The sequence below is a fragment of the Populus nigra genome, chromosome 6 (assembly GCF_951802175.1).
Source record: "Populus nigra chromosome 6, ddPopNigr1.1, whole genome shotgun sequence".
In the NCBI taxonomy this organism is placed as follows: domain Eukaryota; kingdom Viridiplantae; phylum Streptophyta; class Magnoliopsida; order Malpighiales; family Salicaceae; genus Populus; species Populus nigra.
The window spans coordinates 11,102,491-11,114,765 of NC_084857.1; the positions used below are offsets into that span (position 1 = coordinate 11,102,491).

Here is a 12,275-nt window from a genome sequence, read left to right on the forward strand (position 1 = left end):
TGTTTTCTTTTTTCTCATTAGTAACAAGCTTATATCTTTTATTTGTTTTTTTATTATTATTTTTAATTAATTTTTTTTTATTTAATTTAGGTTGCTAATGTTCAATTTTTTTCTATTTAGTTATCAAACTTTCATGACACGGATTCCGGGTTTGACAGATAACCTGATTTGACTGGTTAGCCTATTTAATTCTAGGATAACCCGTCAAATTTTTTTTATTATTTAGTTATGAAACTTTTACGACACGAATTTAAGGTTTGACGGGTTAACCTGATTTAAAGGGTTAACCCAGTTAATTCAGATTTTTTTTTTCTTCATTACTTTTTTTATTATTGATTTTTTTTAATCAATTTATTTAATTATCACACTTTTATAACACGACCTTACAGCCAAACCCGCATCCAAGACTATTGGCAAACTAGATCTAGATCATATAAATATTACTTTTAAGTCAGGCGTTACAGCCAAATCCAAGATTTTTAGATATAGCTTTAGAGAAAAACTAAACACTTTTAAATCTTAATTTTTTCTTGATATTTTTTATACAAAAAAAAAATTAACCCACGACATGTAACTAGTGATCGACCAAACCATATTGAGAAGCCCAATAAAAAAATCATAGCACCCGGAAAGGGTAAATAATGGTTTTACATAAACCCATGTACAGGGGGGGATAGAATTCAAAGATAACGTGGCACAAAGAGAGTTTCAAAAAATATAGAGCACAAACGTCTAAAAACGGAGGGTAAATTTGAACTCCTAGAACTACAAGTGACTAAAATAGTTTTTTTTTAATAATTTGGGAGGCCCATTGCCCCACTCCTCCAAGTCCACCCTCAGCCATGTAGTTCACCTTAAAAGTCACTTTCCGAGACTAAAAGTCCTTCAAGGAAAGAGATTCTAGACCTGGAATCTTTTCCTGGTTTTTAGTTTGCCAAGAATTTGCTTCAAGCAACGACTCTGTTATTGCGCACAAAAAGATGCATCTCCCGCTAATGCCAATCAGAGAATACATGAACATCGCAATCCATGAACACAATCATGTTGGAGGTGGCCCGTGTTTCCATCAACAATCTCAGCGGAACTAATGTGGAAAGTTACAGAGTGCTAACATGCAACGTAACTCAGGCAACAGGAAAGATTAAGAATTTAGGAGCCATACTATTCACCAACCTATTAGAATATTTCAATGGCTCAGCATCAATGAGAACATCTACCACTTTCTGTACAAAAATATCTAGTCAGATGCGAAGAATCAAAACCAGCCATCTAGATTCTAGAGCCGCAAGTTATGTTGGTTAGGTTTGGTGAGTGCTCTGTCAAAGTAATCACGAATCTCAGGTATTATACGGTGGATTAATTGAGAGTGCCTGCAATATCAGTATACAAAATAACGTCAAGAACCAGTAGAGGATTTGGAACGGGTTCTTTTTTTGTGTGTAACAAGTGTTTTCACATTCTAGAAAACTATTGGACAGTTCCAAAATTAGTGAGTGGAAAGATCTATGCTAGAAGAATATAATAGTTAATTGGGATAGACACCCAATGATCTTAATTTTTGAAAATTTTCTTCCCGGCAGTGAAATTTTTTTTAATCTGGGATTACAACATCATGTGGATCCCAGAATAGAACTCCTTTTCCTGTCTTTTCAAATGGAATCAGAAGCAAATATTTATGTGTTTATGTTCATTGCCATGTGGCATTTTTTAAGATAGCAAGAGCGCAGGAGTTAAGCAACAAACCTGGGCTTATCACTCAATTTATCGAACTGCTCCAAAATAAACAAAATGCATCTGTGCCTCAATGAAATAGCATGGAAAGCTTCCGAAAGTTCATACATGCTTGAAATGTTTTCCAATGTTATATCCTTAAGCACACATAAAATGTTTATCAGACATCGGCTTTCAACTTAAGCAGTGCAAGATTGAATATTCACATGTATAAACAAAAGCTTCATGGCTTACCTGTGCTATGGTATACTCGCATAGTCGCTTAAGCCCCTCTAAGAGATATTGGTCAGCAGCCCTGAGGAGATCCTGTGCGATACCTAATGTAACATCTACTGAACCTGTGTATATGAATCTGTAGAAAACAGAAACGAGTTAGATAACTGTTCGTTTTATGAAAGCGTGAATTTTACATTCTAACAAACCTCATCATCAGCTCAAAAACCTCCCATCTGATATTTGGAATTTCAATGTCCCTTGCATCCTTTTCCTGTTAGATGCAGAGGAATTAATCAAGATGGACATGAATGCTGTAACCATCTTGGTTGCCTGATGCACAGCAACTCAAGTTGCCTATCCTATCTAGATTTCAGGCTATGCAACAAAACTCAATACATTACTACGTATCCCATTGAGTTTGACGTCCACAATAAGGGGACTAACACACAGCATAACTCTGAACAAATTGAAAACAGAAGCCAATGATTTATCTCAGTTGAATGAGTTCAGATAGCAACAGAAGATTGGGTGGCAAAATAAAGTTTGAAAACAACCATCTCTCGCACCCTTCCCCAAGAGGGACACAAAGAATGGTTGGTAAACCATGACATCCGCACAATTACAAGATCTTACCCGGTAACCACCATCAAACATTGCCCGAAATGCATCTGAGGAAGCAAGCAGGCAAATTCTGTGGGCATAGAATCGTCTACCTGCAGTACAAATTAAGTCAATTACATAACTCATCAGGGCAACCAACAAAATTGCTTTGCACTAAAACGAAAATCGCAAGTCAGGTATCCTAAACAAGTAATACAGCAGTATCTAGAACTTATAATTTACAACCTTCGACAAGAAAGGTGACATCCGACAATGTAGCATTGTTTACATACTGCTCTCCTAAATACACCTGCGAAAAGAATTAATTGTTATCACACACAATTCAACAGTCAAGAGATTTTGAGGTATAGATTATCTTTCATGTTGTGAAACAAATACTACGTAATAAAACAGCATCAAATGGAAATGCATGATAAAAAATTCAACATGCATTAAACATGCTCGAAAATTTTACTTGACGTTTATTTTAATTGTTCTTCACCAAAACTAGAACGATACAACCATAAATTTCAGAATACCCACTTATTCATACTAGGAAGCATACCCAACAAATAGACATTTTTATTTGTTTACACAGCAAAACAAAATGCATGAACAAAAGACCAAAGAGTTCAGAGAGGAAACACACCTGCGGTGTTGGAGAAGGAGGAGCCGCATCCACAGGAGAAAGAATCGTTGCTTTGTTGGCCAACCTGTAAAGAGCTATGGCTCCATCAAGTTGTTGCTTTGGGCTTGAAGAGCCAAGAAGCCCAAGGAGTAAATCCAATCCTGCACTCAAATAAATAAAAATAGTAAGATTTTTCTTCTTTCTAAAATTTAACATCACGTGTAATTAATAAGAATAGGACATGCCACTATTATTAATGAATATTGCTCTCTGGTCATCTGGGGAACAAAGATGTGCAAGAGCTAGAGCAACACGTCGTTGGACAGCCTTCTCCGCTACACGCATTAGATACAATAAGTGGTTTAAAACCTACATATGAAAATTATACAATTTCAAATTCGAGGCTCGGATATAAAACTCTGAAGAAACATAAACCTGCTACAGTTTCTACAACTGGATATCGCCAAATTTTATGACAAATGGAAGAGGGACAGGGAAAGAGTAAATAAAAAAAACTCACTCTTCCATGAATCTTCTCCTCCAATCTTTTCAAAGTCTTGGCTACACAATCTTTTGTTGCCTGGAAATATGTTAATAATTTATATTGGTCATTGTAGATCAGATTAAAACACAATGGGAAGGCATACATCTTGGTCCCAACATGAAAATATTCAAGCTACCGTTTGCTTAAAGCAATATAGCATCAGCAGCATAGGCGTGTATATGAGCATAGACATTACAACTACTGTTCAACTATAAATGAAGAAAGTTGCATACCTGAACAGTAAACTCTCCATCCTGCAGCTTCTGAACACCTCCCACACTGATAAAATCAGAGACGTTGTCCTATTGGAGAAATGAAACACCACAAGATCATACTAGATTAGAAAGACTTGCAGTTTAATAAAATTCTTATTAAAATGGAACAAACAAGGTAGTTTTGGTCAAGTTCCAAAGAATTCAGTAATTATTCCAATACCTCATTATCTGCAAGGCCATACAGAGAAAATGCAGCATTATGTTGAAGAGATCCATTCTTTGAATCCAGAAGCTTCAGTAATGGCACTAGACCACCATTTTGGGCTATACCAGCTTGGTTGTGTGTGTCCTGAAATTGAGTAATTTTTTTAACCTGAAATTGAGTAACTTCTTCGACCCAAAAAGAACCATCCAGCCAAAATTCTGTTGAATTGCAAATAAGAACTTGCTCAAAGATATTATTACTTCTCAAGTCCTCCAGATTTTTAAGTAAAACAATGTGTTGCAGAACACTTGCACATTTGATGAAAAATAATTTGAAGTACGGCAATTGGTCAGCTTTTAAGGAATAAAACAAAACAAAAAGTAAGCTTAACAGCAAAGAAAATCTTCAACGAGCACATGGTATGAACATTTGCAGATTACAATGCGAAAAAAAAAAATTGAGCTTACAAAAATGATTAGCAATAAAGGAAAGGTGAAAAAAAGGGCAACATCCCCAATTGCAGTAGAGAGAGGAAGGAAGAAAATTGTGATAAGAGTAAACAAATACTTCATTACTCTGTTTGAGAATTCAACTTGCTTGATGGAAAAGGCAAAGAATACAAATTATAACACAAACCATATTATGTAACTATAAAATCATTAATGGCCAGATCTACATTATTTTGGAGGAAAAAGGTGGCTAACTCCACCAGCAAATGTAACATTGTTTCATCCGTAACTGGATTTGTACTTTTATACAAATAGAGTAAGTGAAACAAAAAAAAAATGGTAACCTGTGCCAACCTCCCCAATGCAAATGCTGACATTTCTCTCAGTTGGACATCGGGAGACTGGAGCATCTCGATCAAAGGTTGAACAGCACCCCTTTGTACAATGTGCACCTGCAAATAACTTTTTCTTCAATTTACCAAAACAAAAGAAGAGCTTGCAGAGAAAACAGAAATAGAAATGACTGGAAAATCAGAAAAGGTCAGGCAAATGAGCCTCAACAGATTAAGGTGCACTCTTTAGTGCGTTGTCTATCAGTTCAAGAGCTACAGATAGATGTGAAAACTCAGAAACAATAAAAGAACAAAAATATACAGGAGACAAGCTAGATGAGAGGAGAACTAAAGGGGAAAATACAAAGGGTGTTACATGCACCTTGCAATCTGAATCTGTTGCTGCAAATTGTCCAAGTAATAAAGCAGCCTCCCTTTGGCTCTCAGAGCAGCAGGAGCTGCACAAAAGAGTAAACTTAAGAAATTGCGAAAGAAAGTAACATGAGCTGGAAATTTTAAGAACTAGGTATCATTCAAACTCTGCAAAGCCTAGCTTAAAGAGAGTTTCAAGGTGACAAGTTTATGAGACCAGACAAACCTAAGTAAACCAATAACAGGTTGGAGAGCCCCAGCAGCAAGAACTTCTCTTTTTATGCTTGGGGATGAATGTACCAGATTTCCAATCACACCTACCTGCAAACATGAAAAGGCTGATGAAAACAAGAAGTGCGAAAAAAATTCCTCACCAATGCAGATTTCAAAATTAATCACAGAAGGCAGTTTGAAATATCATACTGCTTCATAGTGTATGGCAGCAGCATCAGATCGTAACATTAATATAAGGGCAGGAAGAGCATTGCATTCAACAATCTGCAATATCAGAAAAGAAAAAAAAATAGCATTTACTCCCTTATACAACCAACCTGATAAAAGTCAAACTTACTTAAGAAGGTCCAATCACCTGATTCTTGTTCTCATCATTCTTAAAAGCCAGGGTTCTAAGTGCCCCAGCAGCTGCTCTTTGCACCTTTGTGTCAGTGAATTCAAGCAACTCAACCAGAGGAGGAATCCCACCTTCCATCCTGCATGTCCAGTTCCAAAGACCATAAGAATACTGAGCAGACTGCTGAATACAGAATTGAAATACAATTATCAACAAAATTAGCAAACCTAACACGAGTTTTAATGCTGCTGTTCTCATGAGCAAGATTGGTGATAGCATCAGCAGCCCTCCTAATAACACTATTCACAGCTCGAGAATCAGAACCATCCTTGTGAACATCCCTTTGCCTCTTCAACAAGCTCACAAGATGTGACAAAGCCCCAGCATCAACAATGAGTTGCTGATGCTCTGGCTGTCAGAAAAAGATAGGAGATAAAAGTAAGATTCGGGGGACATCACAGGTTCACTCATTATATCTAGATTATTTGCCAACCAAAATTTTCAAAAGCCTTGAACCAAATATGTATTCAGGGTACAACGTGAACATTTATGAATCATTCAATGCTTCAAACATTAGATGTGCTTCATTCAAATGATGTTTTAAATGTTATTTTTAACAGTTTCAAACATTAGATTAATGCCTCAAACTCCTTCATAAGAACCTACACATTGATTTAGTTGCCATTGCATAGCCAAGCACAACCTACATTTTTCTTCAAAACAAACTTGAGTATATATACTTTAGTCTTCAGCACATTGTGTGCTCCATATGCTACCCTTGCTTTCCTTTCATGGCCTCGCTTGTAACATTCCGTGGGCAATATTCACATAATATACTACAAATACTCCTAACAAGGACTGGATGTGTGTCACTACAACTACAACGTTCATACGACAAAGTAAATGAACCGACTACCCAAACAATCCCTTCTTGTATGCTAATTTCTTTGTAAGGAATTAAAATAACTAATTTCACTTAGTACATGATCACCAACACAGCTATATTCCTTTAACAAAATCAGCATATCATAAAACATTTTCCAACAAGTTCTCTATGCAGAGATAGAAACCTCTTAATCAAAATCTTCTTCACTCCACTATCCAAACACCACATCCAACACACGGATTTACAAAGTGATTGAACTAATTCACCTTGACTGCAAGCAGCCCAAGCGCAAAAGCACTTCCTTTCTCGACTTCATGCTCAAACGGCTTCGAATTATCATGATCAACTTCACTTGACGGTGGTACTTGAAGATGCTTAACCAGTTCAGGAACTGCACCTCCTTCAACAATCAAGTTCACTACTTCCTCTATAACAAAATTCCTCAATTTATAAGCAAGACATGCGAAAATACACTTATTTAAAACTAGATCCGATTTCTTGAACAAAAAAAAAGATCTAGAAATTTAAGGAAATAGCGGGTACCGTTTTTTGCGAGTTCTGCGAGGACGTGAGTAGCGCGTTTGGCGGTGGCGCGATGAGCTTCGTCCCATGAGAAGGTAGAGTTGAGGATATTAACCTGAGCATACACCTCGTTCAATATCACTTTCCGTGCCTCGCCGTAGGGAGCTGCAGCGGCCTCCTCCACCGCCGAGATCTCCCTCTGCTCCTCCTCGATTTCCTCTTCAAGTTTCCTTTTTTGCCCCTTCCTCTCAGGGAGCCTCTGATCTAGGTGCTTCTTCAGCTCCATCCACACGTAGAAAGTGAGAGGCTGCTGAGAAATTAAATTTTAGGATTTTGAAGGGATCACTGGATCAGGGGTACTTTCGAGATTTAGATTTTTTAAAACGCTTTTATTTGTACTTTTGTTATTTTCGCTTTGTTTCTTTTCTTTACTTTTTAGTTTTTACTTTCCTTTTTCCTGCTCTGGTGAAGGATGTTGAGTGCTAAATATGTCGGAGTTGAAACCGGGCACTTCACTTTCCGGCTCTAGTTAGGTGGGAAGTGCGCCTTGGTGATTGATTTGCTTTAAATTGCTAGCGTGCACTCCCGCCGGAGAGGTGGGGAAAAGCAGTGAAATGCTCTAACGTGCGCATGCTAGATGAGTAGGTAGAAAAGAGATCGGTCCACACCAACGTTGGGGTCCACCTGGATTGCATCGGGGAAGTGAATGATGCGTGGCTAGTCATGATTCATACCGGGATAATCGTGGGTGCTGGCAACAGTAAGAAACAAGGGAAGGGAAGGGATTGGAGTGGAGAGACCTCTTTTGTTTGTGACTTTCCACTGGACAAATTGAATATTTTAAGGCTGCTAGCAATGTTTATGGCTTTTATTTTCTGAAATGCCATGGTTCACTTGTCTTGCAAGATATGAGGGTATGATACTGTTTCTAAAGCTTTCTTTGAGAATCGACAGAAGAATGGCACTTTATAAAGTGCATTGTCCAGGAAAAGAGGGCGCCACGGCCACTCATGGATAGGTTTGGTCTGCATATACAGTTAAAGTTATTTTTGTTTTTCTGTTTTAAAAAATAATAATTTTTATTATTTTCTATTTACTTTAAATTAATTTTTTTGATATTTTCAAATTTTTATTAATATTAAAAATAATTTTTTAAAAATATTATTTTAGTTCATTTAAAAAATAATTACAACCAAATTTCTAAATACCGGCAGTAATATTTCTAGAAATGCAGTTGGCAGCATGTTTTTTTTAAAAAAAATTTTAAGGTGCTATTAGCAATGTAACAACACCTTTTTTTTAGCAGTTGGGGAAGATACAGTGAAAGAAACGTTTTTTTTAGGAACATGAACAGATTCGTTTGTTTTTTAGGAGTAGGGGAAGGTAATATAGATTAAACACAGATTAAAAATGGAAGATGTGACTGTGTCTAAAAATGATTAACTATTATTTTTGAAGCTTAAGATGTGTGGTTGCGATTACTTTTAAAAATATTTTTTATTTAAAAATATTTTAAATAATATTTTTTATTTTTTTAAAATTAACACATCAAAATTGTTTAAAAATATCAAAAAAATATTAATTTGATGTAAAAAAAATAAAATTATTATTATTATTATTAAAAATGTTTTTAAAACGTAAAATAAACAGAATTGATGCAGCTTGAAGTTTTATTGGATTTCACTTAAAAAATATATGGAAAATGATGATGCTTTTATAGATAATTTTACGTGAGTGTCAATTAAATCAATCAGTATTTCTATTTATGCAGAGAATAAAAAATGATGCAGTGTTTTGATTCTTGGTTATTTCTTTTTATTTTTTTTATTATTTAAAACATTTTGTTTACCAATGTTTTTATTGTTTAGAGGATATTTGATTTGAATTATTTTCTTGGGAGCAAGGTTAATTCAAACATTGGAACGATAGATCATCAATCATCAAATGGTTAGGTAATTGCAGTTATATATGACCAGAACAATCCCAATATTACTATATAGTCATTGCACGTAGCTATGATTTTTTTCAACGTAGTCGATCAGTGTCATTTTATAAAAATGATTGTCATGGATAGAAAATCAACTTTATGATGACATTGATCATCTCATCGCAAATTTGTTCTTGATTTAAGATAAAAATCACAAGTTAAATAGCATTAAAATTGTGATTTGGATGGGAAAGTTCCGAGAGGAAAGAGAGCAAGAAAATTAACAAGAAAAACCTAAAATAATAAATAATTTTATTTACTTCTCCTTATAAAATACTATTAAAAGAAATCTTTCCTTGCAAAATATTATTCAAAAAGAGAGGATTTTATTGTACTACTACTTGCAAAATATTATTTCCTATGTACTGTGTTGAGGGGAGGGGTACATAAAATCTCCTCTCTTTTTTAGTGTTTTTTTGCATAGTATTTTGTATATTTTTTTTCAATTCATAACTTATTTTTCAACATTAGATTTATTATGGTTTGGGCTTTATAATTTATTATTTTATGAGGTTATCTCAACGTCATGATCCTGACCGCAAGTTTGGCGGGTTGACTCGAGTTTTTTTTCATTTTCTAATTCACTTATTTTTATTTTTAATTTTATCATTTGATTTTGGATTGTCTAAGAATTAGACTCCACGATTTGTTTTGATTTACTTGTTGTAAGGTCATTTTGATCTTTTAACTCGGGTCATATGTTTAATGGGTTGATTTGAGTTTACTCGAGTTATTTTTTTTTATTTTTAATCGATTTTCCAAATTCAATTCAATCCTTCAACATTAGGTTTATTGAGGGGTGGACTTCATATTTTTAAAAAAATTATTTTTTATAAGGTTATCTCATTTTCATAATATGGACCATGGGTTTGATCAATTAACTTGGTTGACTCGAGTTTTATTTATTTATTTTCCTAATTAAATTTTTTACTGATTTTATCATTCAACACTAAGTTGATTGGATATTAAGTTTTGTGATTTGTTTTAATTTGCTTTTCAAGAGGTTATCACCATTTCATAACTTAGGTCTCGGGCCTAGCGAGTTAACTCATATTATCAATTGTGGTTTAGGGTTAGGGTTTTGTAGTTAGATTAGGGATTTTGATGAATTAGGTATAAAATACGATAACGAGTTGCAAAATATGTTAATTGAGTTGATAATTTCATTATCTATAGAGAAAAATGATGAATTTGGGTCTTTGCCAATTATATTATGGTAAGGGTTTCACTGGATAAACTTTTGTTGAAATTAAGTGCCCCGATGAATTTGGGTTGTTGATAAATAAAAATTGAGTTTTGTCTTGTTATTTGATAGAATATATGGAGATATTAGAATATTGTGCTTTTATAGTGGTGTAATTGTCAATTCCGACAATGGTATCACTTGCAGTAGAGAAAATAATGAGTTCTTAATTGTCATATTAAATATGCTTTTTATAAAGCTACTAGAATGATATGTGATCGAATTTGGCGGAACATGTTTCAAATTGATATTAAAGTTACATAGATGATGAAAATTAAAGTAAGTATAACTTGTTATTTCGATGCATCCATTTGTAATGACAAAAGCGTGAATCCAATGCTTAAGTTCGTTAACAATAACGGGTTGCATATTATAAAGTTTTGCTTTAGTAGTAGATTTAGACAAACAAACTCCTTTGATATCAAGTTCACCCGGGTGCCAAGTTACAATTAAAGAACCACACAAGTAGCATGAAGTAAATAACTTAATGTCGGCACAATAAATTATTGACATGGAAGCTCGAGTGAATATGACAACTACTCCATGTTGTTATGAAAAACCTAAAACATGTGATGATAAAGACGACCATCACATTAATAAAGTCAATGAAAATGGGAAAGATGAAGAAGACGATGAAGATAAGGATGGTGAGTTAATTGAGCCACCAAACCAATTCACGAGACATCATGCTCCTGGGTTTGAAGATGCAAGTAGGTATGTCCAAAATACATACAATGACTGAGTTTTGATTAATGAAAATTCAGGCTTGTCATATGATGAATTAAGGCCGGACAAAAATTAAAAACATGGTTAAATGTACCATCACAGTTAAACGGTAACATATCAATAATTCACTATGGTATAAGATTCAACATTCAATTAAAACTTATATACAGTTGTAATGCATTCATGAACCAACATGTACATGGTATTTGTATAGGGGTATTGCCAGATGCATGATTCATTTGAAATTTCAATATTGAAAGGGCCACATGGATGCCAAAACCCATTGATTTTGCAACACCACTGTTTGATTGACCATGATCTTATTGACGAGGTGATGTTGATAATTGTGAAAGCTAATACAAGTATGAATGTTGCAAATATTCAAGTTAGCACGCATATAGATGATGATCATAACGTCTCTTATTACAGGACGAGAGTAGCTTAGTAGAGAGTTATTTATTTATTTTTAAAAACAAAGTTTGTAAACCTAATAGAGTCTATGATCAAAATCGAGAGTTTGACATATTAAGCCGTGAAACCTGAGTTAGTCTAATATGTTATTTTCTTAATATCAAAGAAAAAAAATGTCATCTTTACTTTTTTTTAATACCAAACATTTTTTTTTATTGGTCATGGTTGTCTTTAGACTTATCAAGTCGATTAAGTTACGTAAAATCAACTATTACATGATTTATTTTGAAACTTTGGTCATGCAAAGAGTCTAAATCTAGAATCTTTAAATTTGACTTCCTGGGTCTTGTTTAATAACAAAGCAAGAGAATTCCAGCTGCTTTATATGTCTTTTTCGGGTTGAAGAAAATTTTAATCAAACTCGCAGAGCAGTACAAGTTAAGAAACTAGTTTATATATTAAGAGAAAATAGGGTAAGACCTTTTTTTTCCCTTTTTTAAAAAAAATCTTATCTTTCAATTTTTTTCCCTTCGATTTAGTTATTTTTTCTTCAACTTTATACTTTAATATTTCATTAACTTTAAATTAGTATTCATAACTTGTTTCTATTTATTTTTTATAAAGTTATTGTAATCTC

General features: G+C 34.1%; 1 protein-coding gene across 1 annotated transcript; it reads right to left on the reverse strand.

The window, feature by feature from the left end:
* Nucleotides 1-595: 595 nt before the first annotated feature.
* On the reverse strand, nt 596-7,887 carry LOC133697204 (ARM REPEAT PROTEIN INTERACTING WITH ABF2-like). Its single transcript, XM_062119617.1, has 19 exons — nt 7,293-7,887; nt 7,016-7,176; nt 6,091-6,275; nt 5,882-6,002; nt 5,716-5,790; nt 5,519-5,613; nt 5,303-5,378; nt 4,933-5,040; nt 4,155-4,283; nt 3,953-4,021; nt 3,696-3,755; nt 3,421-3,544; nt 3,197-3,336; nt 2,794-2,857; nt 2,581-2,660; nt 2,154-2,218; nt 1,966-2,083; nt 1,744-1,868; nt 596-1,370 (listed from the first exon to the last, which is right to left on the reverse strand). The coding sequence occupies exons 1-19, from the start codon at nt 7,555-7,557 to the stop codon at nt 1,277-1,279; spliced, it is 2,154 nt and encodes a 717-aa protein (XP_061975601.1). The 5' UTR covers nt 7,558-7,887; the 3' UTR covers nt 596-1,276.
* Nucleotides 7,888-12,275: the final 4,388 nt, after the last annotated feature.